We start from the raw sequence: 27,701 nt of genomic DNA, 5'->3' as shown, positions 1-27,701 counted from the left end.
GACAGAAAGGATACTTCAGTAATTATATAACAGGACAGACTAACAGTGCACATCCGCCAGGTCACATCCTCTGGTCCCTGATTACACATTATTATGTCTTCCCACTCTTGTTCACAGATGTGCTTTGCACTACAATAATATAATGCATCCATCCAAGCAGGGCACTTTAAACACTCTGTGGTGCCTCGTTTACAAAAGTGTAATAGCACCTCCTGTTTTGTGCTTTACAAAATCTCATCACATTTTGAATGTGACCCAAGTACTCTACATAAAGGACATGTTGTTTTTTTCCTTTCTTCTTTAGATCAATTTTCTTTAGCATTTTCCAAGTGTGATTGAAAAGAGACACTTATCTCAGTGTGTGTGTGTGTGATTCCTTTGGAGTCAGAGACAATAACATTCTAAAGGTATACAAACCAAACCACATGCATTTGATTACCAGACAGCAGGTAAGAAAAGTGATGCAGTAGAAAACGTCTGTTCCCTTCAACAGTGCAAGAGATAAAGACTTTCCAGCTACTTCGGTATCTTTTTGCCCTCGGGTGATGCTCTTTTTTCCCACCTACCTTTCTGGGTAAAAAAAAGAAGCAGTTTCGCAAGGCGATATCATATCAGTTCTCGAAAATGATATGTCACTCTAACTTACCCTGATACTTTTCTATGGAGAAGACTGTCAGGAGGAAGTAAGAGTACCGCGGCTAGTGACAGTGTGGTTAAATGCTCCTTCTGTACTCGGGGGGGTTCTGTGTTCTTTAGAAGGGATACAAGTGCTATACAGATGAAAGGCTGTTTCCTCATACTTTACTGTGACAATGTCTTCAGGAAGAGATGCCAGTAGATGCTACTATTAATTGGGTGAATTTGAAGACAGGCGGGATGTGCAGGTGTGTGAATGGTGGGGTATCATCACAGTGCTGTTGGCATTCATTTGCACTTGAACTAAAATATGTTTTACTTGGTGCACATGCTGGGGTAATTAACATTCAGGATATTTCTCGATATGTTTTGCAGCCGGGGTTAATCCTCGGGCACAGACTTCTCACATTGTCAGAAAGCAGTTGTCACTTGTCTAATACTTATACGGTAGCAATACAAGAGTTCAAAGGTCAGTAATGGACTGGGGGAATAATTAAGGGCCACAAAACTCTAGCTTCAACAATGTCCTCAGACAAGTTGACCTTGTGTCTCTCCAGCCTTAATGAGCAGAGGGACTCAACAAAAAAAGAGGAAGAAAATCATTATAGAGAAAATGAAGTCCTGTCTTAAAACACTGTCGGCTCCTTCACAAGCCCCATCCCCCATCTATTCCCATCTCTCTTGTGGTCTCTTTTAGCTTTCTATGCCTGTCCTTGTTTTTTTCTGTCTCCTGTCTCCAGCTCTCAGGACTCTGTGAGCTAACTGGTGATAAAAGCGTTCTAAATGGGAATTCTGACGCCGTTGACCACTGACTCCATCTGTCCGAATGTTTTCTTGGAAGGAAATGTGAGAGGCTTTATCTATCAAGTGCATGCATGTGTTTATCTCTGATATTGGGAGGGCTAGGGCTGTGTTAAATGTTGAATTAACATTCAAATGTGGCTATGACATAATGCCAAGCACAAAGAAGAGGAGCACAAAAGCCCAAATTGCTCTGGGAATTAGATAAAAGAAAACAAAAAAAAGAAGAACACACTCAGAAAGTCTAATGTTGTCTTTATGTTTGTGTTGGGTGAGTCTGCTTGCCGTTTTGTTTAGGCTGTATTGATTATTGGAGTAATCACAGTCTGAGGGTATATGAGAGAGGAACAAACAAGAGGACATTTTAATATCTGCTTTGTTTATGTGCATTGTTTTCTTCTACTTTCTCATGTGCAATGGTGGTAACCAGTTATATGTAGAATGCAATCTCCTCTGCTTTCACTGCAATCCCAAAATCACTTCATCTGAATGAGATTGAAAAAGCAGGGAACACCAGACCTCCTCCTCCTTTTCTCAAGTTTACTTCTGCAGTAATGGTATAGTAATAACTTCCTAGCTCCCACAATGTATTGCATTCTTCATTTCCGTTGCTTTTACAAAAGGACCCAATGAGATGAACACAAATGTAAGCTCTTCGTTCATTTTCCGTCATGTGTTTGTCAGCTCTGAGACAAGTGATAGAATGATGACGGGGTGTTATCAGAAAGATGACACTGATGGCTACCACTAAGGACTTACGATGAGTGTTTCCATATGATAAGCCTCTGAAGCTGAACACACAGTGAATATATTTTTGTCACCCAAAAGTAAGGAATATTGCTAAGTAAAATGATCTTAAAGTAGTGTATACATTAGTAATGCTTGTTAAATAAATTGTTTTATTAAGACTGTCACATTACAGTGTGTCAAATGTGGTCTTACAAAATTAATTCCACTTAATATTGTGCATTTTATTTTTGATTTAATGGTGTGGGCATTTTTTACGATTTAGTAATCCATTTTCATCCCACGGCACTTTATCACATTATCTTGCGCTCGGATCAACATTTTTTTTTACCACAAAATCTAATGCATATTGAAGTGTTGTTCTACTACCGTACTAAGCCACACCACTTTTCAGCTGAAAATGTGCCAAAAGCTTTAGTAGCTAATGATCACAGCAGTTTGAGGATGTCTGTCACCCATTATCACACTGGTGGGAGTGAACAAATGTTGGGAGAATTCAACTCAAACACATTCTCCATCACTGGCAGGCTATGAGTGTCGGCACAGCTTGCCAATGAGAGCAAAACCTTCTCGTTTAAAAAACTGAAGCTTGAACGAATAAAAGTGTTCTCCATCAGAGCAGTTTTAGTTGACCCTTATCTAAGTTAGGTACTTGTTTACTTAATGTAGCAGGCTTATTATCACAAAAATAACTAACTGTGATTGTGACAGATTACGGCACAATGTCGACATTTAATTAGCCGTTAATCTCATTAATTTTATTTTGTTGGTACCTTGATGGTTCATTGCTTTGAGGCTTTGTTTTGACATTTAGGAGTTATTTAAGCATTCTCGTTTAACTTTCATACACTTGGGCATGTTGAAAATGTCAACAGATAACAAAATCCCACTTATCGTAGCAGTATACAAATATACACAAGCAATAAGCACTGTCTGAAAAGGGAAGCAGTGTACCTGTTTCTACAGCCCTCACAGTGATATTGTGCCAGCCTGCGGTCTCTCTGTCCAAAACCTTCCCCAGTGTGATGGCACCCGAATCAGGATCAATATGAAAGATCATCTCCTGGTCTGTGGTCCGGTCAATAGAGAACCTGTAACAATAATCACAAACAGATAAGATATAGATGTGAAGATCGAGAAGTAAGAGTAATGAGAGAGAGACTACTTTTACAGGAATCAACATTTTGCTGTGCTCTAAATGTTGAGTTTCTTTGTTCCTTAAAAGCTTAACACACCCTGGAAGAGTTCACTTATGTCTGCACTAAATAATAACAACTCATACAGAAGGGAACAGGGTTAGAGTAATTATAATTGAATGACATTTACTGGAGACTTGTCACCAATCCTGTGACCCTAATACCACAGGGTCCCTTCACTGCAAGCGACTAAAGTAAATGTGTCCTTGCCTATTCATAGTAAGAAAATAGTCATTACTTTTTCATTGTGCTCTTTACAAAAAAAAGCGAGTGCATCTTTCCTTCTCGGGGTGCATAGTTCTCGGTAAGGATGGGTGAGTCAACAAAATCTGCTGAAAGCTTTCTTTGTTCTTAGTTCCTCTCCCCCACCGCACACACACACACACACAAACACAGCTGGCTGCCTTACTCATGCTCATAAACCAACAAAAAGTACCATGGGCATTATAAGCTCTTAAGGCTCATGACAAACATGCCAGACAGCATTCTACTGACTCATTATAATAAAAGTCACATGTTTTGAATATAAAATACATTTGAACAGAACCACATGTTTTTTTCAAAGTCATGTGGGTGTAGAATTGCATTTGTACTTAAGTAAGCAACTGTCGACATGAAACTGAATCCAGGAGGACTAATATGTATTTCACTGCTTACTAGAAATCAGCTTTGGATAAAATGCCCTCAAGTTAATGTATGTTTGATTGCTTACATGAATAACTTGTTTTTAACCATGGCAGTGATCCACTCAGGGGCAAATTCACAAGTATTGCGCGACTTGAGTGGCAAATAAACCTGCATAAATAAGAGAAACAATGAATGTAACTCTCAAAGCACCTACGTACCCCTAACTGTGCTACCAAGCGAAAAGCGTCTCTTTGCTCCTGGGCTATTTGCACATATTTAAATGAAGTAATATGCATCGCTTGGTGCAAATTGGCCCTTTTCTAAGCAAATGAGCCTTAACATTACATGTTACTTGTTAGACGCTTTTATCCAAAGCGACTTACATACTCAATACTGTGGGCAATCCCCACAGGAGCAATTTGGGGTGAAGTGTCTTGCCCAGGGACACAACGACATGCTGACTGCAGTGGGGTTTGAACCTGTGACCCCTTGATCCGAACACCAAGGCTCTATCCACTGCACCACACGCCTCCGCCTTAAGGCAAAAACAATCCACTTTACAAAGATCACCGCTTATAGCCCCATGTTGTTACAGTCAGATTATAAGTGTCCTCAGAGTAAGTGATAACAGAAGCACATTTAGATATAATGGATTTCACACCCATACTTTTTAGTAATCATGGCAACAATGATTGTAGACTAGACAGGCAAAAGCAAGATGCTCCACACAGTTATGCATTGTTGAATGCAGTGACAGGATGAAATACAAAAAATACATACAAAAAGGCTTCTGTATATTTCATTCTTAAATGTACATAAATGAAGAAACAATAATAAATGGTTCATACATTCTATTTATTGGGATTTTTCTCTGCAAAAATAGAGCCTAATACACTTCTTTGCAAAAATTCATCAGCATGTTTTAAGGTTTCTTGGACCTTGAGAAAGCAGTAGGAACATTTATTGAGCATCTCTTGCAACAGTTACAAGCGGTCGCATTCCAGCCCATGAATGGCAGTGAGTAGATTTGCAGAGGACACATTTACTTGCCATATAAAATATGCCTCCAGTACAATGCAATTATATTTCTTACTCTTTACAAAACTTCTAATCCTGCTTTAGAATATCTTGGTTTAGCTTTCTTTCTTGTTCATTCAGTCCATTCCTGTTTTCAATGATCATTTGCTTTCCAGTGCATGACTGTTTTGGTGGGATGGGAGTTGGGGGAAATCATCACAATGTATTTAGTCTCTTAACAATCGTTTTGCACAAAAACAATGCATCTCTCATACCACCAGAATCACAAAGCTCCTTCTTTCTTACAAAATCCACCCGCATCACATAGAATAACGTTGGCTGCTTCAGAGTTGGGTTTCCACATCCCCAACATAAACAAAGTTGCATGTAAGACTTTTAAACTGGAAGATAATTGTGTTATCTGTTTTTTCAAAGAACATCTTTATACAACTTGACTGCCAGCTGTTTGACACCCTGCTTGCACCCTTGTTTTTCAGACATTCTTTGTTTTAGTTGTTACATGACTGATTCCTTTTTCAGCAGCTTGTCGTTGCACCAAGAATCTCTTAACACATATGTTGCACTAAAACATCGCCATTTAGGGTGCATGAATATGCATAGTTCACAGAAAGTCTGGCGCCTGAGGCAATGTGCCCACTAACTTTACCCAGTAGGTGGCTCCTAGCCAACCTTTCTCCCTCTCTTTCACAAACTCATCTATTCATTTACTCAAGCACGCACACACATAAACACAGACACACTTATATATGCTTGTACACGTATCACACGCGCATTTCCATCTACCGGCTGCCAAGACACTGATGAGCGACAGTTCTGTCATTGTGTTGTACTTTATTACACCTGTAACTCTGAGCTTCATGCATTTTTAAACGAGGTAATTTGCACAGGCACTGCGTCTGTTTGGGTCAATTTGGGTCAATAATTGATATCACGATTATTAAAAAACGATTATATTTACTTTGAAAACATCCATTTATTGAAAAAAAAATATGTGAACAGTATGTTTTAACAGTTGATTACCCTGAACTTTAAGTATAATTCAACTGAAAAACCAATAAAAATTAATAAAATAAAATAAATAATCGTTTTATTTCTATTACGTTGTTTTCCTAATCGTTGCAAGCCAAAATCGTAATTGCGATTAAAATACGATTAATTGAGCAGCCCTAGTTCATGCACAATGCATTGAGTTGATAATAGCATGCAAATGGAGAGGCGGTGAATGTGGCAGCTCTGCCAACACACTCTCACTCCCTAAGCGTCCAATAGCGACGTTTGGTCAGTGTCCGTGGCGTCCAATTGTGACGCTCCTAGGCTCCTTCAGCGTCATAAAGGGACGCAAATAGCTTTCAACTGATTGCAATGTATTCCCATCTGCGTCGGGATTTGACGCTCATGGAAGCACGGCATTCGTTTATGCCGGCTGCCCTTAAAGTCAATGTGAGCATCCATTCCCATTGGATAACGGAGAATTTTACACCCGGAAGTAAGTACTCCTCTTACTGTCGATTGATTTTACAGTGATATCTGCACTACTCATCGACTAAAAAACACCTGATTATCCTTGTTAATTACACAACATTGATTGGTTTAAATTGTGTGCAATGCTTTTGTATTTTTCCCCTTCGATTCGGAGAAACAAATATGTTTTCTGAGTAAAGGATGGCAGAAGACACTACACTACCCAGAATCCCCAGCTATCGTTTGGCCTACACCATGTGCTCTGTTTGACAAACCCCGTTTTTTTCACCATTCATTCCGATGGCTGGCGTCTATGTCACGTGATCTTCAAATTTCTCCCTGCAGAAAAAGAAAACATGGCCGAAATTCGTTTTATTCTCGGTAGAAAATGCCTATTTTAAAGTTAGTTTGGCCATTAAAATGCGTTTTGATGTCATTTGATGCGAGAAATATGAGTTGTTATTTCAGATTATGTGTGCAGTGGATGTACATGATCTTTAGTTTGCTAGTTATTATACGAAGATTACTTCAGGAAATCGCGACGTTTTCATTGTTACCAAGGTGGTTGCTAGGGACGCTGCTATCGATATTATTTCTGTTATGTTGTGTAACTGTTTAATGGTGTTATCTTTATTGCTACCCCCTTCCCCGTCAATGTATAGTGTTGGTCCACAGCCTAAACATATTAGTTTAACAAAATCCGCATCTAAAGATAGCCTACGTTATTTCCCCCCTGTGCAATTCCAGTCTCACATCTCAGAGCACTTCGTCATTAACAAATACCGGAAACAGACCAAAATAATAATAATACCTTATTACGAGTGTGCTTGCTTTTCTCTTTGAAAGTCATCACATAACGGCATTGTAATACACGGTTCGGCTGCATTACATATTACATATCTGCCGTAGTTCTGTATTTATAGAGCCCTGATGAGAAGACAAACATGAGGAACTGAAAACGTGACGTGGATCATAAATATATCAGCCATTAAACAACATCTTACATTTCTTTTCACACAATACGTCTCCTTGCAGTATCAACACTAATTCGGCTCACTTTTATATTTGATCCAATTGGTAGATAGGCTGTATTTACACCATAAAGGTGCACAGCTGATATAAAGGGACACCTGGTGGTTAAGGCATGTTATTGAATTTAAATATTTTTATTATTAGATATTAATACGATCCCTATAAAGTATATTCATTACTCGTTATTCTCTACTAATTGTTAATTAAAGACTGTATGTAATGACTATTTTGCACATCCCTTTCAAGATTTTCTAAGGTTTATTGACATATCATATAGGCCTACACAACTGTGGTGTAGTTCTGCACTGAATGACAAACTTGGGTTGCAGGTTCCTCAATAGTGCATTACAAGACATCTATCAATATTTGTGCATACCTCCAGCAATGTTAACTATGTTGAAGCACTTATTTTAACTGATATTATACATAATGTATTATACTCTTATAAGATGTATGTAGATATTTCATCTCCGGCCTTGTCAGGTATTGAACAATCAATAAATAAAGAACACAGAATTGTTGAATATAAAACACAGAATTTATGTGATTATACTAAATGATTTTCAAATAAACACAACTGCATATTTAACTGTTACACATGCTGATGTAACGCAAATGTTCCAACTTGGGATAAATAAAGTATATCTTATCTTAAGCTGATCGATGGCTACTGCCATATTTGCAAAATGTGCCTCTGAACCTTGACAAGTGCATGTTTCAAGCTTATCAATTAATGTAATGTAATGTTATCACAGGGGTCACACACATAAGACCAGCTGTTAAATAAAGCTCTTCTGACCTTAGCTGGCATGTGGGTATATATATATTAATACTTTAATTAAGCAATTTTCACCCATTTATTAATTATATGTTTTAAATGTGAGTGTTTCCTGTCCCATAAACCTCCAGGGATGGACACAGTTTAATACGGGCAACTTCTTATTATGGGAAATACGAAAACGTCTTTTAAAACTACAACTCCCAGTAGAGACGTGCCATAGAGAACATGTTGCGAAACAGAATAGCCAGCATGTGTAGTTCTGGGGACGGGGTGGGGGAGGGGGGACGCGGTGGACCCGTTCAAATCCAGTTTTGGACAGTCTGCCGTGGTTCCATCCCATTTCAAGTGCTGTTCGAGAATCGGCTTAACCCTCGGAGCACACTCTCCAATCACAGAGCTTGAGGACTATCACGGGTTTGACAAGAGCACATGGTGGAGTCCAAACGATAGCTGGGGATTCTGGGTAGTGTAGTGTCTTCTGCCATCCTTTACTCCTGGGAATGGACGCTCACATTACCTTTAAGGGCAGCCGACATAAACGAATGCCGTGCTTCCATGAGCGTCAAATCCCGACGCAGATGGGAATACATTGCAATCAGTTGAAAGCTATTTGCGTCCCTTTATGACGCTGAAGGAGCCTAGAAGCCTTCACAATTGGACGCCACGGACACTGACCAAACGTCGCTATTGGACGCTTAGGGAGTGAGAGTGTGTTGGCTCTGCAGTGTCCCAGCCATGCCACATAAAAACAATGGACTCATTGGCATGCAAAACTTTGTTCTGCAATGTTATTATTCCTGTTCAGCAGTAATCTTTCCATAGCAATATTTTATTGCCAATGTTTTGGCTGATATATTTTATTAGGCTACCTACTGTTCCAGAAAGCACCTGTATGCCTAAAGTATCTAAGTACTGTTTTCAACCTATTTCTTCCATTTTCAGTCATTTATTATATGGCACATTTTCAACAACACACCCAAACGATTTTCATGTAGCAAATGTAATAATATTACTAAATCAAATCACATATACACACATATCATGACAACTATTGGTTCAGACATATTTCCTTCTGTAAAACTTCAGTCTGTTCTATTTATTATATTTGAAGAAGTCGTGGTTTGAACATGGCTTATTATTTTTCGCTTTGAACATCTGCAAATTCAATTGATAATTTTGGGCAGCTGTTTTACTTTTGGTTAATTTGGATACTTTAATGTGGACTAATGCTTTATAAAACATACTTTCATATGTCATCCATATAGTCAGTATACACCAGTCAGGGTTATTGATTATCTTTCTCTATCTTTTAGTGCTTTTTGAGTGCTTGGGTTAGTTAGCTGTGATTTGTTGCCTTACCTAACATGCTTGTTCTTCACATCCGGGTCCCTGGCACTGATGACGCCAACCAGTGCTCCTACTTTAGTATCCTCCTGCACTTCCATTATAGTGCCATCTGCCGGCTGAAATATGGGTGGCTCATCTATGTCCGACACGCTGACCCGGACTATGGTCTGGTCGCGGAAGGAACCCAGGTCTACAAAGCGAGGGTCCACATGCTTATTTACTGCCTCCACCACAACATTGTGTGTGCGCTTGCTCTCAAAGTCCAGCGGCTGAAAAAAAAAAAAATGTGTTTTATACAAAAAGTTCAAACAAAGTACTCCTTAATCAAGTCCAACTTGTCTACAGTCATCACCAGTGCTAGAATGATGAGGACTGCCACATTTTTTGACAGTCCTATCAACCCCTCTTTTCAAGCGAAATACTGCTACGGATGTGTGTTGTATTTTCATTATGCCATTCGCAACAGAACATAAATATACTACATCTCCCGTTTTTTGTAAAAGTTCAAAACAGTTTGACTTTTGAAGAAACACGGCATTGACGACATCTATCAAACCCACTGAGAAACCAATGTTGATCAATATTCAAAGACAAATCACATTATATTGTCTGAACAGCTTTGGCTAGTGGGAGCAAAACAAACCTTTTTGGTTGGTTAGTCCCTTTACCTTGTGTCTAGCTGTCAGTCCCGATAACTTTCTTTAGATACTGCCAGATATGGTAGGGATTGCTGTAACTAAAGATGTAATAAAAAAACTAAAAGACAACTAGCAACTGGTGATGCTAAAATGATAAATACTCTGATATTTAATCTGCAAAAAATGTTGTTTATAGTACGGGTAGCTCATAACTGTGTTAATACATTTGTAACACAATGAGAGAATGCCTCTAAGCTAGAACACTGAGATTGTTGGTAGCATGCTGTGGAGTAAAGAGACTGCATGACAAAGGTGAGTATTTCATGTAAATGTTTTGAGAAATAATTTTGTGTATTCTTATGAATATTTGCCTCTTTACTGGTGAAAAAAAAGTTGCTTCACAGACAACAATGAGAGCGGTGCAGAATACATTTCAGTTTACTGTACCTTCTTGATCGAAACAATGGCTTCCTGTGTTTCTACATCGGTGGTGACCTTAAAGAGATCCCCTTCCTCTTTGATCAGATAGCTCATGTCGGTGTTTTCTCCCATGTCTGCATCTGTGGCAATGATGCGCCCAACTGGGGTCCCCACAGCCGCCCCCTCCGACACAGAAAACTGGTACATCTCTGGTTTTAAGGAGTAGGTGGTCGGAGGTGGAAATCGCATTGAAGGATAAAACGAAGAAAAGTTAAGTTAAGCACAGCAAACGAAGGATGGAGTAACAAAAAACAATGTGGGTGTAGAAAACAATAGAACAAGGACAAAAGACAAAAGTAAAACAACACAAGAGGAGAAAATGAAGGGGAAACATATGGATGGTTGGCTGTAGGTAGAAAAGGAACGGTGGGAGCAATAAGGAGCAAAGACAGAAACGTGAGGAGGAAGGGATGAGAGTATAACAAAGATAGGCCGAACAAAAAGGCCGAAAGAAGAAAAAGACTTATGGAAAAATACAGTCTGGACGGGTTTATATTAAAATAACTGCAACAGACTTCTGACACTCATTCTCAGAGTAATCATTGCATTCACATAAAAGGTTTACAGGTGAACAAAATAAAATGTTGCCATAGAAAACTGTTTCCTACATCTGAACACATCACACTTCAAACTAACCCTACATCTTTTCCTACTTTCATTGTATTAAGATTTATATAATATGCACTGTGTTGGAATTATATTAAGAAGAAATGTATGTAATTTGTTTTATTTAGTTAGTAATCTGCATGATCACCTATGACTTTTATTTGTTTTTCTCTCCTGTCTTCAAATCTGAATTTCAAATAACAGATCCGCCAGAGTTCATTATGAAAAACATACAAAGAAACAAGTAAGTAAATAAAACGTTATTATTCCCAGAGGAAGAACTAATGTAAAAACATCAACATATACAGCATTGATCTTCTTTTGCATCTTTTTTTTTTTTTTTATAAAATGGAGCTGCTTCCCAGCCTTTATCTTTTCCACACTGGATATACTCTAATCCTGCAGGGTTTATCCCTCTGACTGCATGGTAAATATGATTTACTGAAATGAAAAAAAGGATTTATACAGAAATAAGAAAAGGTGTGCAGAGACATATCGAATACAATCAACCAGGGCTGTCATATGCTGTTTCCCCAGCTGTAACACAAGTAATAGTGTTACGGTTTAACTGTAAAAAAAGAGGGCAGAATAAAAAGTGCAAAAAAGGGGAAGTGCTATTTCACATAGTCAAAATGGTGAAATATGTCTTCAACACTTATTTTTGAGTGTGCTACTTCTTTTTGTGCAATATGCAATATTTCAAAGTGTTTTTTGTATGTATTTGTGTGGTGAGTTGCATGTTAAACCTTTGTGCATACAGTATGTGCACAAAAGACATGTGAAACCCATTCAGACCACAAAGGAACTCACAAGTTAAAAAACCATGACATAACAACGAGGGAACATTTAACTGTATTGATTAAATCCTCTCTCGGGCCTCACTTGAAAATGAAAATGAATCAATTTAAATAATCAAATGAACAGGGGGTCGAATCAATTGTACACATTTGATAGACTACTTTTGATTGGTCAATACATGTAACTTAGTTGATGTATTGCACTAAATGCAAGCCATTCAGTATGGTCGTTGATGCTGCTCTTATGTGGTGTCAGATACATGCATGTTACAAACTACATTGTGCCTCTTTTATTCACCTTTTTTAATGACTTTCTTTACTTTCGTACCTCTAACTTCTGTCTTCTAAATGTTTTGCCATTTTGAAATTGTATTACCATACTCTCCTCCTGTGTTCCATCATCTTATCCTCTGCCCAAAATATCTTGTGTGGGATAAACTCACTCTGTGGGAAGCGCGGAGGGTTGTCATTAACGTCTGTGATCACTATGGTCACCGTGGTAGAGCCTGAGAGTCCGCCCATTTGTCCTGCCATGTCTGTTGCCTTGACAACCAACTCATACCGATCCTGTGTCTCACGGTCCAAATCTGCCACTGCTGTCATGATGATTCCTATTGAGAGATGGAGCAGATATTGAAGGAAACATACAGAGTGGTAGACAGAGAGTGGGAAAGAGTAGTAAGTGTGGCCAATGTAAAGATTACATTAGTGGTTAGCACTTAGGCAACAGCCGACTAAATCCCCCCTCTCAGTTTGAATATCAACTTCTGCTTAGCACTGTATTATGGAGACACAAGTGCAGCACATTCCATTTCACCTCCTCAGACTGGCTAGATGGAGGAGATTGTGTCATATATTTGCGCCCCTGAGTGCTCATACACCATTTTATGGCTCAGCTGTATTAAAATGAATAATACATAGGGGTATAGAATGAAGGCAAGCCTCAGCCACGGTGGTAGGTAAAACTGCTCTCAAACCTTGGAAATAGATTCTAAAAGAGGCTGGACGAATATGGAGAAATATATAATGTAGTGAGTGAGTAAGAAGGTGCACAGGGGAGGTAATAATAATAATATGAATACATTATATTTATATATCGCTTTTCTAGAACTCAAAGACGCTTTACAGTATGAGGGAGGGTAGACACACAAGGACAGGCAGACAAATAAATACATTGCACATACAGGTACATTGAATGCTTCATTTAGCCTTGATTGCACAAACTGTCGCATTTAGTGGTCAGTTAAAACAGGTTGTTTTCTTGAGTCCTGCTGGTCTGCGAATTTAAATAACTTTTATTAAATGTTAAAGTGAAATTCAACATAAGATCAGCAGAATGCAAAAAAAGAACTGACAAACCATTGCTGATAAAACCGGGTCAGTTAAAGTTATGACCATACGCAGACAGCCTAATGCTATTATAAGTTTATGTTGGATCCAGACCATTAAGACCATTCCGTCTTTTTCGGGTGAGAACAGGACATTCACATTGTACATTTTACATACAAACTATATTTGGTATCTGAGACAGCCAGTACTGTGGGGTCTGGTTGTATTCTATAAATATATAGCTAAGGTATCTCACAGACTAGGAGTTAGTCCTTCTTGGTGTAAAAGAGACATTATCCTTGTTGGCCCAGCAGCAGTAGCATCAGTAGCTGGCTGTGCAGCAGTAATGTATTTTCAGTTTACCCCTTGGGATCTTCCACATCAGAATCTATTGATGCATTTCCTGGGCTTGGTGTGCTGTATCACTCCCAAAGGTTTGCATTGTGTTGGGTACACAACTCACTGATTCCGGTCACATTTAGCCCAGGGCCATTTTCTATGAGTAGCCAAAATAAATTACATGCAGCAGTGCAGTTAAGGGGGGAGAACGATGACATCCTCCTCTTTCATCCACCAAAGGCCAGTGGCAACAGATCTAAATTAGGGCTGTCACTAGTAAAGCCTCAATCCACAGCTAGTACACAGGACCATTGCTCAAACATCAAGGTAGAGCCTATATGTAGATGAGTCTGCATGACCTGTGTTCATGAATGCAGTCTATGCAATTCATTTGAAATGCACATGTTTAACAGTAACCAATACAAACGAGTAATCGGGCCGTGTATACCAATTGTGAAATAGAGCAGCCTCAGTATTGCAATGCATTACATTAATATAAAATAAATGATGATGTTCAACTTCTTTTTGCTTACATTATTTATGTTTTTATCTTTCTAGGCAATGGCAAATCTAATTCTACTCTAGTTCTGCTTCGAGTGAATCAGGGCCTTTACTATAATATACAACTTGAATTAGTCAGATTCTGCAAGAAATGTTTTCTCCCAATTACTGGATAATGGAACCTTTATGAAAATCAAAATGAAAACAAAAATAAATGTAAAATCAGTAATAGAATCAAAAAGACCATTTTCATACACATGTGTTTTAGTAGTTGATTTAGTAGTTTAGTAGTAGTGGTTAAATGTTTGTATTGTTACAAAGGATATAATGATCTACAAACAAGGAAAATGTTTTCAAAAGCATGTATGGTTCAGTTTCTGTAAAGTCACCCCTTTGATTCAGATACGTAACACCTCGAGACAATTCCAGCATGGCCAAAGTGACAGAAATAACACAGTGACTTTCTCCTCAGTTTGTTGTCAGGTTGAGAGAGAGTGATATTAACGAGACAGATTTCACAGCTGTTTTTTCCCCTTTTACATGTTGACCTCCTGCACCTATTAGGCTGGCGCGTCTGCCTACAAAATGGGTAGAGGGGGTGTGTGGAATAGGAGTCCTGAGACAGAAGCTGGAATGAACCATCCAGTCTCTTAGCTAGTCCCACGGAGGCAGGGTCATTTATCATCCACACACCAAGGCTGACCAAATCAAAGTGGTAAAGACCAAAAAAGGAATCATTAAAACTTTAGTGCTCTTCCCTTGTGGGGCATTCAAAGGCAACAATGATGCTAAGCTGCTCATGAATGCCTTTGGGTCACTTCTATAAGCCCCAGGCCAGTATGGCAGAAGGGAATTATTCATTGTATAGCTGCAGGAGGGCCTCAATAGGGTGAACTTGGATCTGCTGGAAACACAACACATCATTCTATAATAACGGTATACAGTAGGTATACACTTATTATGATTTCATCCTCAGCACTAGTGGGCAAACAAATGCTGAGCACCCAGTGCATTTGTTCTGATTGGCATCAACAGAGTGCAACAAAATCAATAAAACAGCATGTAAAACAATTATATATGTATTTATTATTACGCTCTGAATGCCCAGGTGTTTTATATATGCATATATTTACAAAAAAAGTATAGGGCTTGAAGGTGACACTGTCATTTATGCCATATGTTATGTTGAGTGCTTGCTGAAAGGAGCCTTCAGTTATAGGCTAAATATATAAAGTTGCTTGTTTTTTGGACAATTGATTTTTAGAAGCAGGAAAAATCTCTCAGAAGGTTTAGGGAGGTCTGAATGTCTGGATGTAATCATTCTTACCTTCGTTTCTGTCTACCGTGAAAATCTCTTCTCCATCCATTACGCTGTACACCACTTTGGCACTGCTGCCGTATGTAGGGTCGTCAGCATCAGATGCAGTAACCTTCATAACGGATGTTCCTGTTGAATGGAGAAAACATGGTCAGAAAAACAGAATACTAGCTTGCTAGTCAAGGGGCCACTGGAAAACAGCTGGAATTTAGTTAAGATAGAATACACCTTATTATGGAAGAGCAGCTGTGGGGATGTGGGTGTTTTATTTGTGTGTGTGAGTGGTTGAGTGTAAAACTCTGGGACTTCTATCTCACTGTTTATGTTTCTGAAGATAACTATGAGTTTAAGACCTTGAGAGTGAGGACAGATGAACACAATTAGGACAGACTGGTATGTTTGAAGGATTCACCGTGTCTTCGGTTTAGCTACATGTAAGTTTGGAGTTGGACACATTGTGATGGTTAAGGTTGTAAGAAAGTGATTGGAAAATATAAATTATGGGGACACACCTTTGCATGCATGCATGCATACTTTTCTGTGATTATACTGATTAAATGTGAGAGACGAAGGTTAATGTGTTGTTGCTACCACTGCACCAAGTAGATATTTCATCTCGATGCACATCATTTTCTAAACAAATGTTTTGATGTTTCAAATTACCTTCTACTAAACTGATGCTTAGAGTTGTTTTGCCTCTCATCGGCACAGAAGTTGCGCTCATAGATGAAAGGAAACGTGGAGTCATAAAGTCAACATTATATCTTCAAAGACTGTTAGAAGCTTAAGAATTCTACAACAAACAATTACTGGCACGTACAGTAGGGAGAGAATGGATTCCTTTCCACATGAATCCTCCAAATGTGGATTTGTGGAGCAACAGTGTTGAAGTCATTATTTCTCACTCAGAGCTTTATATTTGTCAACATTGTGCTTTTCAGCAAATAGGCATTCACTGGCATATCTCTCCATTTAGTAACGCACTTTAGTTAAAGCTTGGTCTGAAGCACATTAAACTTTTCAATCATTTTTACTTGATTTGATTTATAATTGGCATATTAAAAAAAGAACGTTCACAGAAGATCATATGCATAATACCAAAACATGCAAGGGAGGCAAAAGCCTGTTGTTTAAACAGTACTGCATACCTGCCTTACAGCAAGTAAGCACATTTTGTCTTATTATGAATAATTTCCCTAACAAAAAAAAGAAAAATTCAAAAGGGGACGTTACTGGGTGCCAAAGGTCCTCTGGACAAGGAGTCAGTCTTTGTCTCCAGCTCTCTGGCAAATACTATGGGTAATTACTGACAGCTGGTGTTGTCGACCAAAGGTCACCGCTGTAGCCTTTCCTAGAGCCTTGTCATGCTACTGTCCAGCCACATAATGGCCATATGCTAATGGTGCTAAATAGTGGGAAGTGTCAGAGCACTGTTTGTTTCCTGTCCTCCAATGGAGCTCCTAATGGGGAGGAAAGCTACTGGATTATCATTAAAGTCATCCAGCCATTAAGTCAGACAGCTCAGATCACTATTCTGTCCCTGTCACCTATACTGTATAGCACTCTTTTGTTCCCCCTGTATGTAGGAGCTTGCAGAGCAGCACTCTACCTGGTCTATACAGTACGAGTGTGAGTAATGAGGGTTTGCTATTTTGAGGCTAGTTTGTGGCAATGGGAAAAAATAGCTCAAATGTAAAATTAACCTAAAAGCCTATTGGGGTGAAAAAGATGAGGACACACAAAAATACATGGCGCGTTTCCTCAGCAAGTGCAACACCAAAAATATTTCAACCACAGTTTGTTGGTTGAATCCTGATATGTTGTAGTTCCCAGTGGATTCATAGCACTGCACATTCACTATATTAGCTTTTCATTCATATTCCAAGTTGCATCATACAGTCATCACCCCATCCACATCAGAATACAAACAACCTTAATCCTTAGAAGATCAAGATATGCTGTATCCCATTGCGGGATGAGGTAGATTTCATTCTTATCACATTCTTGCTTCTTTATTGTGTTTATATTAAAAAGAGAAGTGAAGCAGTGAGTTTGGCACTTGGGTTCTTATTAAAGCTCTGGCTTGCATCAGTGTTTCCAGTGAAGGAAGTCATTACTTACAGTATCTGTTGGCTTGGTTGGCATCTCACTTCAGCAGATTCTACAGTTGATGGACTTGTGGGAATTCAATGAGAATTAGTGTCTTTCTCAGATTCGAATGTAATGAATATTGCAGTAATAGAAGTGTGTCTAATGGAGAGCAGCTCCTGAAATTCATTAGCTTAAGAGTTGTTGTTCTCTCACCGACTAAAACTTCAATTACAAACTGCTCTCAGATGAAACAGCAGGCATTGTAGAAATAATAATTATAATTACAAAACATAGGTTGGTTTCTCTTTATTCCTCTTCAAAAGCACATTTGTTTGGCCTGTTTGTTTGTTTTGGAACTTTCCTATTCTTATAAATATCAATATCATTGTCATATCAACATAACTACACCAATGAGGACATTTAATGACAATGTCATTTATACCTTGTGCAATTGCTTCAGTTTTTCTTTTTGATATAAATACTTTAAAATAAATGTTATTGTTAACACCCGATGGTTAATTTTCTCTTATTGCTGCATACTGTAGGTGTGATTTCACTGAAGTACACCCTGATATACTGCTGGGTGACCTGTTCAGCCATTAAGCTGAGGTCAAAGGTGCTATTGTCAATGACATCAACATTATATAACAGTTTTCAACATGCACATTTATATTATGCTAATCGTCAAGTGTAACACAACTGATTAACTGTTAAATAATGAAATGGTATAACATAAAATGTGCATGTTTTGTTTCCTAAGCGTTCACCTAAGTGATTATGGGTGACTATGAGAATATAGCTTGCTTATTTAATCCTCAGAGAGCAAAAGACGTCAGACATAAGTGTTCCTGTATATTTCACATTATTTACCACTTCTATAAATTCTTAATATGTATATAATTATATTATTGTAACATGATAACTCTTTAAGGCACTAACAATCCCAGATGGTATCAAGGGTTCAAAGCTAATTAAGTGTATCAATTAAATAAGAATGAGAAGTTTAGGGATTATTCCTTTCTATTAATTAGGCTAGTCTGTTTATTTCCAGTGCACACAATTATTCTTAAATGCTGTAACATTGTCACGGATGGAAGAACATGAGGCAACAGTCCTTCTAAAAATAACCCCATAGTCTGTGTTGGATATACTATTAAGGCAGTGCACAGTATCCCTTGAGGAATAATGTAAATACTGTAATATTCAGATGCAAACTACCTCTGAGGCTATCTTTGGTGAAATGGAGCAAGGGGTAGGGTTGTTTTGGGGGTGTGGAGGATTCAGTAGAGTGTGGGTGACGATGGCTTTGTAGTGAGATTTATGCACAAGTTTGGTTTAATGGTGTCAACACAGGCTGTCGGAATGGGTTCCCACACCATTTCAGCACTCTGGGAGAGATGGTTCAATTACTGCAAGGGGAGCTGGAGGAGTGTGCCACGTGCGAGACACTAGACTGACAGCTATTTAAGAGGCAGCCTCGTAAAAGAGATTTGTGCCTACCTCAGCTGGTGCTCTACTGGTGCGAGCTTCAGTGGAGGGGTCTAACGGCTGCAGCACTGAGCCTCTTTCCCGCTACGACCCGCCTTAATCTGCAGGACTGAGTGCTCCCCGCCCGCATTATGGATCATTTAGTAAAGCCATAAAAGCTGAGGTGTTTTCACATGAAAAGTTATTTCTTCACTACTTCCACAGTGATTCATTCCTCTCTCATTCACATAAATGCCCCAGGAGAGAGAAAAGGAGGGTGAGAGAATGTAAAGTATAAAGGGGAGGAAAATCCGCCATGTCATAAAAGCCAATAGCATGCTTACATTGATCCCCGTCCGGATCTCTACGAGGATTTGAGGATATTTTTCATCTCTCCTGACACAAATTGTAAATCTATTCTTTGCTAACCTTTGAATTTAAGTCTTTTGAAAGATCCCACCATTATTTATTTTGCAGACATTAGTATGGGTCACCGTGGCATCACAAGATTATATTTTAACCTCTCATTACTTTTGAAAATGTGTCTCATGACACCAAGATTTTAACAAATATTGAAGCACCGCAACTTTCCTCTCCTATCATCCTCCCCCAGAGGGTCAGGTATCAACATTATTGTTTCAGACACAGCGTATTCTTTGCAGTGTCAGAATAAATAATTCACAAGACACTTAAGACAGTGTCCCTGTTTCTCTGCTTGATCGCATCTCTGCAATATTGAAAGAGTGAGAGTCTTAATCAATTTCACAATTGCAAATCTATTGTGCTGCTTTTGTCTTTCACATGTTCCATGCCTTCTCACACACTAAATCACACATCTTTCTCTCTCTCTCCATTTCCCCAACATACACACTAATTCAAATGAATACACATGACACCACACATCGGCCCCAATCAATTATATCAAGCACTGCTGTTGAGCACATAATGGTGGATGTTACTGGTCATAAAGGAGGTTGGCAGAGAATATTGATTGTAAGTTGCTCCTGCCTTGTCGCATCTCTCTCTCCTGTGATCCTGCTGCTCCGAATGTCTCATCCTCTGTTAGCATGACAGGCCCCGGCTGTCCGTATGTTGATGGCAGCAATTTGCAGCCTCCTGGGCATCCTCTCTCTGGACCCCAACAACAGGGAGGGGGGGTGATTATGTCTTTAATCCCATTGCCGAGTTACATACATGACATAGAAAAGTGGGAGGGAATGTATCTCTCTCATGCTTACATTGCAAATGGTTAGGACAAAAGACAGGAAGAGGTGAGATAAAAGGTCAAAGAAAACGGGACATGTTCTGCTTATTGTGAACAACCAGTCATTACAGGTACCCAACTTTATTCATACAAGGGTCATTTATTTCTTGATTTTAAGTTTATGTTTTCATGCGCGTGAACAAATCACTTGCCAAAACAATACTGGGAAAAGTAACCATTAAAAAGGTTTGTAAAATATCAGTACATTTTCAAACCATTATTGACAAGGCTTTCCTTTTTACTGATTTGAATTGCTATGTTTTGTGTCAGTCTCCATGAACACACTTCAGATGCCTGTGCGTTTTGTTTACACTGTGTACCCCCTGATAGATGGGCCAGTGACCTTCAGGAAGCCACATAAAACCTACATTCCACATTCATTATTTTCAATCTCTATACTTCACTTCAGATATTTTGCGGCACATGCTTAGTACGTAGATGTCTTTGTAGAAAAAACATTCTATAAGGGTGCTGCAGAGCTCATTGTATTCGATAGATTCAAACAAAGTGTGGCTTATGCTTGAATCCAGTACAGTTAAGTATAATAACGTTCAAATAATCCAACAAAATTAACAGGATCATAGTATTTACATAAATAACCAGTGACGTGCGGTGAGGTTCATGGCTGGTGAGGCACTGACGCTTTCAGAGTCAGATTTACAAATATTATATTTTGACTTTAATCGAAATATTCGGTTATTTTCAAAAGCTTTTTTAGTCTGATGCTTCGATTCATTTTAAACAGACCGTTCAACAAAAGGATACCCAAAATCTAAATATTGGATTGTTAGTAAGATCCCATTTTCATTACAATTGTGGTCTTACCTTGACTTGAAGATGAAGTCCATGCTATCCTTCTGGACAACAATCTCTATTACCTTTTTGTAAAAGTGCTCCTTATATTCCTCTAGTTTCAAAAGTCTAGTTTGTTGTTTGCGTCTACCGTCTCTGCGTAGAATAACAGCAGCAACAATAACCTGTGGGCTCACTTGCGCCCCCTTCAGTGCGGCAGAGGTTATGGCTGCCTCTCCTGGTGCTTTTTTCATTGCCGTTGTATGATGAGACCAGCGAGCCTAAATATCATATATACGTGAAATAAGTAATTTAGAGACTATGGATGGCGAGGATAAATGTAATAAAGGGATCTACAAACATTACATTGGTGACATACAGTGAGATGGTGCAGGCATGCGCTTAGGGCCCGCTTTCCAGACAGTTTCTGTGGGGTGACGCATCCTGAGGTGAGGCATCTGTGCCTCACCCCACAGTAGCTGGCTTGAGCGCACTCACAAAATAAGTGCACGCGTTAAATTAGTGCCCGCGCTCCAGCCAGTTACTGTGGGCTTACGAGAGGCAGAGCTCGTCCCTGCCTCACTTCTCATCGCTCCCATGTAGTTGTAGCGGAGCTCAGCAAATTTGCTGATTTTGACTATAAAAAGCGATTGGAATCATACATAAATCACATTTACAACACAGATCAGTGGAGACATTTTATTATTATTACTATTTAGTTTTTCTTTAGTTGTTTTTCCGTTACATTGGAGTATGACAGGTGAGGCTCTGCCTCCCCTGCCTCCCCTGACTGCACGTCGCTGGAAATAACATACCTTTAGGTATGGAGGAATGAAAGAAAGCCGCAGATGCTGACATTTGTTTAGCAGAATGAGGTGCAGTGAATCATCTTAAAACATATTCCTGTCGTTAAATGGCCGTTGCAATTCATATAAAAGACTATGTTTTTGATTTGGACTAGGATAGATGTCAGTCCAAGTTGGGTCATTCTACACTACATCAACTAGTATTATTAGTATATAATAGCTTACGATAGCAGTCAGCTTAATGTCTGTTATCAAACTGTTATTTGCCTGCCTGTTGTTCTTTAGACACTGTGACTTGTCAGTCAGTGTTACCTGAGGTTGGAGGGCACGACAAGGCCATCATGTCGTGCCACATCTTTGTCACTCAGAGGACCTCGGGTCTCCTCTAATGGAACCACATCAATCACAGGATAAGCTCCTAGGAAACGTTTCACCCTGTTGTGATTCCACCATCAAGAGCTGCCCCTCTTAGCCACATTTCCATCAGACTCCCTCGCTATCACAAGACCTTTGAGTGGTGGGAGAGGATGTCTGCCTCAGTGACTAAATGGTTTCAAACTCACCATTCAGTCAGCTCACATAAAAACGAAAAAAAACGAAAACAGTTGGATGTCTTAGTATGCATTTAGTAAAGCCCCTGTCACACTGTTCCGAAATTGACACCCGATGGACACACGAATATTGAATTGTGAATTTCGCACGAAGATGGCCCCGAACCACACACGAAGGCAACATTTACATTACATTTAAGACATACAACTGCAATGAAAGTACCCAAAACAATTATGTTACAGTACTATGATACTGTACTGATATCTTCAGACTTTGTTCTTTACTTTATCCGTCTTTATATGTAGAAAATATTACGTTTTCTCCATAATGTTGTTTCCATAACAACAACAACTTCCTGTCAACTGTCCTTCAAAATAATATATTATATATTTTTTAGTTTCACAGAACACAAATTGGGTTATTTACATAATATTTGTACATGATTTTGTTGTGCAATAAAACAACCCGATGGACACACGATAAAGGAAATGTTCAAATTTGGCTCTGATCGTAGCAACATCGGGCCATTCGTGAGGGCATCTTAAGCCATCGTATGATCGCTGGTGGAGTTTCTCAGGCTCCGGCAACAACTTCGTGAGCGGTGGCAAAATCTTTGGCATGCCAAAAAATTGCCGAAGGACCTTGCGAAGGTTCATTTTCGTGTTGAATTCGTGTGTCAATTTTGCCCTTCGTAAGGCCATCGTGAGGGCATGATGTTATCATCGGTGCCATCGGGCATTCGCCCCGATCAGAGTGAGGGTGAATGCACCGATGATAACACGAAGATGACACGATTTGACAAGATGCCCTCACGAGTGCCTTACGAAGTTGCTGCTCACGAAGTTGTTGCCGGAGCCTGAAAAACTCCACTGGCGGTCATACGATGGCTTAGATGCCCTCACGAATGGCCCGATGTTGCTACGATCACAGCCGAATTTGAACATTTCCTTTATCGTGTGTCCATCGGGTGTCAATTTCGGAACAGTGTGACAGGGGCTTTACACAGTGTAATACGGATTTCAAATTGGTACAGGCCTGTCTTTATCTCTCCAGTTTTAAACGATATTTTTGGTTTATTGTCCTATAGTATATATTGGAATGATTTCAAACCTGTTTTGTTTATCCGAATAATTATAAAGGAGTGCCTTGGAAATATGTGTTTACATGAATTGTAATCAAACCGTTTGAGACCCACTGAGATAACTTAGACTAATGTGAACTATCTAAACACTCAGAGTCCTTTACCTCACTGACCTGTAGTTATCAGCCTCAATCCAACAACAATCCGTGTTACCGATGCGATTATGAATGTTGTTACATCAAGGCTGAAAATTAGGATGAGCTAAACAGTCAAAAATGTTTTTTTTTCCTCCCAGAACTACCAGCGCAGGACCCCCCCAGATATGGCGCCCTAGGCAAGGCAAGTTTATTTATACAGCACCTTTCAAGGCAATTCAAAGTGCTTTACAAAAATGAAAGATATTAAGTGCATTAAGAAACATATTATAAAGCAATGATATAAAATGACAGTTAAAAACACTCATTTAAAAGCAAAGATAATAAAAGTTACAGTGCAGTTTAAGATATGAATATATCAATTAAAAGCAGCGGCAAAAAGAAAAGTCTTCAGCCTGTATTTAAAAGTAGTAAGAGTTGTCGCGGACCTGCAGGTTTCTGGGAGTGTGTTCCAGATATTTGGAGCATAATAACTGAACGCTGCTTTACCATGTTTAGTTCTGACTCTGGGGACAGAAAGCTGACCAGTCCCAGAGGACCTGAGAGGTGACCGCCTATGTCACCAGTGCTACGGGCCGGCCCTGGTCTTATGATATCATACAGACAATAACGCCATCGAAAATAATATGCTACATTACAGTAGCCTACTAGTACTTCTGGGTCTTTGTGTGTCATTCAAGCTCGGCTCTGTGTGTGTGGCACGAGCGTATTTTGTTTGTGCAAGAGAGAGAGAGAGAGAGAAAGAGTCCCCTATGTCAGCTGGTGCTGAGGCTAGCTGCCCCCTCTCAGAGCCACTCCGACCAGTCTCTCAACAACACTGCTCTCCAAACACCAATCACAGTCAAATGCATTATAACACAATGTAAAGACAACTATTTACAACATTGGGAAGAAGAAACTAAAAGCCAAAGTAGATTAGAATGTTACCTGGCTCTAAACAGAGATTATGAGCTGGAAGAATATCTCTACTGTCAGAGATAGAAAGCAGAGACAGATCCTAACCAAGTACAGGCTCAGTGACCACAAACTGGCAATAGAAACAGGAAGACTCAAAATATCCTGCTGGCAACCAAAAGAGAACAGAATAATGTGGTCACTGTACGACAGGTGAGACTGAGACAGAGATGCACTTCCTCCTGAAGTGCCAAACATTCAACGAAGCAAGGAACAAGTTGAACTCTGTAATCCCAGGTTTCAAGGAGGTTGATGACCTCTCAAGACTGAGAGTGCTCCTAGGAGAAGGAGACAAGGCACATCTTGCTGCCCAATATGTATACACATGCCACAACCTGAGGGACAGTGAATGACACACACACACACACACACACACACACACACACACACACACACACACACACACACACACACACACACACACACACACACACACACACACACACACACACACACACACACACACACACACACACACACACACACACACACAGAAATGTAAATGTAAATGTATATATATATCATCAATAATATGTAAACATTTGAAATGTATGTTAATGTTGTTAATTATTTTGTATTGTGATGCTTTGGCAACATTGTTTAATTTAACTTTCATGCCAATAAAGCCCCATTGAATTGAATTGAAAGAGAGAGAGAGAGAGAGAGAGAGAGAGAGAGAGAGAGAGAGAGAGAGAGAGAGAGAGAGAGAGGCAGTAGGCCTACTAACGAATAAAGAGCTTTTTCTACAACCAGGTGGAAGAGAGCTCTCTCCTGTCAGACTGATACAGTTATTTTCACCAGCCAAGACTTCAGTTTTATGCCTTTATGTAATGCTGCTCTTTCTAAGAAAACATTCATTGTTAAGACGCTCCTTACCTAGATCATTACTTGATGGAATTGTGTGCTAGAATGATTCATTAAGACACACCATTGAGTTTCCAGTAGTCTGGGTGCTTGGAAACCTCACAATCAATCGAGAAGAATACTGGGTCGCTGAGAGAAAACGCAATAAAAACATGGAATTAAACATGTCCATTTTCTAACGCTTGGACAAACATAAACCTGCCCTAAAGCTGGCGCTAGCTTTGTATTCTTCTAACTCCCTAGTAAAGTGTGTGTGTATGAATCGGTAATATATTAAAAATACACCTCTCTGTATGTTAGCACATTATGAGTGGTCTCAGTGAACTTATGTTCTATTCTATTTTACAGGGCTTTTTGACAAATATGAACTTGAGGTATTTCATAATGGAAGGATGGGTGTTTTAAATGAACAGACCTGTACATCTCACATCACCTCGCCCATGGACATGAGAAACATTAGCTTTTAAAATTGGTGCTGATTTACATGATGATGAGTTCATTTGTATTCAGAAAACACTGGGGATAGTGACCCATACAGAGAAAGATGACCCAACGGTGTGTAAATGAGAATCCAGTAATTAAATATACCTATAATACACAGTTTCATTAATATAAAACATATTTATCTCCCTTTAGCCTTAAAAATACAGTGAAATATGTAATAAATTAAAACAACAAGTAGGAGTATTCAAGCGGCATTATTCTCATATCCACTAAAATCGTTGTGGGTAAGGTGTGTGAGTTTCACACACATATACAAAGAGTGCATGTGCAAAAAAACCTTTAGAGTGACGCTAACATAGAGAATTTATTTTGAAACCAAAGTTAAAGTCAGCAGGAAACATGGATAATTCATTGCTCCAACGCATCACGATGTCAATAAATTGGACATCGGGTATCTTTTCACAGGGGTAAATGTGTTTCTTTCACAACAGCCATATCCATTCCTTCCCTCAATCTGGCGATCATGCATGAACAGGAAGTAATGCATGGAAACACCATGAACAAACAGACAGAAGATACTGGGAGACAATTCTAATTCCCCAAAGATGTGCCAAAGGACACAGAGCCACTGTCTTTCTGGAAGCTGTTTCTTTGTCAGTGTACACTGTTGACATAGCTTTAAAAACTATAAAAGTTACCCAGAAATCTCCAAAAGCAATTATAATCTCAAATAAATTAAACAAGTGAAACAGGTAATATGTATTATTATATAAGTTATTTTATGAGTAGTATTCCATTTTAGCAATTTAAGCTAAAAAATACACCTTCTGTTGACCGTAAGTAAGCCAGCAAACGGTCATTTGTCAATAAAGCTCTTCAACGTTAGATCTCACTGTTGTCTCAGATTGTTTTAAGTAAACTACTAATTACGTATTTTATTATCTCAAAATAAACAAATACAAGACATGTCTTTGGGCTGTGATAAATAATGTTATAATGTAATATAATAAGTAATTCCTAGGCAACATCTTCAAGTCACATTCTTCTTGGTTGTGTTCAGTTCAGGATGTCCTCTACAAAAAGAGACTGTATTAAATCAATTTTTCACAGTCTTTATCAACATGAGTCAGAGGACACAGCCAGCGTTCCGCATAATGACTCCATGCATGTTCCCTCTTCTTTCCCAACAGAGAGACATGCACGGTTCTCAAAGCAACATTCAATCACGCATGCACTACAAATTTGATTTAAGACAGCAATTTCATTAGCCACACATTTTCCAAAGGACAACACAGAGCTCGGGCCCTCACATTTCATCATCATGCTTCCTGCTCCTGTTCTATTTGCCCTCTCTTCTCCTTTTCAGAGTCAACCAAGCTTTAAAAACCAACAAAGGTAAACACGTAATGCGTTTGGTTGCAGATGCTGAGCAAGCATGCAGAAAGACAGAAAAACAGAGGCAGTTAGACTGACAGTCATGAAGCCTCTGCACAAAGAGGGAGGGGTAAAAGCTGTAAAGCCATGACAAAGATGTGCACTGGGAGACATGACAGGAGT

At 39.1% G+C, this 27,701-nt stretch overlaps 1 protein-coding gene across 1 annotated transcript in view; it reads right to left on the bottom strand.

Annotated features, from left to right (window-relative positions):
* Positions 1 to 27,701, bottom strand: part of LOC117447436 (cadherin-22) — a 193,209-nt gene that overhangs the window by 38,655 nt on the left and 126,853 nt on the right. Inside the window, exons 5-9 of the mRNA XM_034084181.1 lie at positions 15,684 to 15,803; positions 12,631 to 12,798; positions 10,752 to 10,933; positions 9,679 to 9,935; positions 3,139 to 3,275 (exon numbers count right to left, since the gene is read on the bottom strand). Coding sequence (XP_033940072.1) covers positions 3,139 to 3,275; positions 9,679 to 9,935; positions 10,752 to 10,933; positions 12,631 to 12,798; positions 15,684 to 15,803 — 864 coding nt within the window. The remainder of the gene's footprint in view (positions 1 to 3,138; positions 3,276 to 9,678; positions 9,936 to 10,751; positions 10,934 to 12,630; positions 12,799 to 15,683; positions 15,804 to 27,701) is intronic.

Source organism: Pseudochaenichthys georgianus, chromosome 5 (assembly GCF_902827115.2).
Source record: "Pseudochaenichthys georgianus chromosome 5, fPseGeo1.2, whole genome shotgun sequence".
In the NCBI taxonomy this organism is placed as follows: Eukaryota; Metazoa; Chordata; class Actinopteri; order Perciformes; family Channichthyidae; genus Pseudochaenichthys; species Pseudochaenichthys georgianus.
This window is presented reverse-complemented; position numbering and strand designations above follow the sequence as displayed.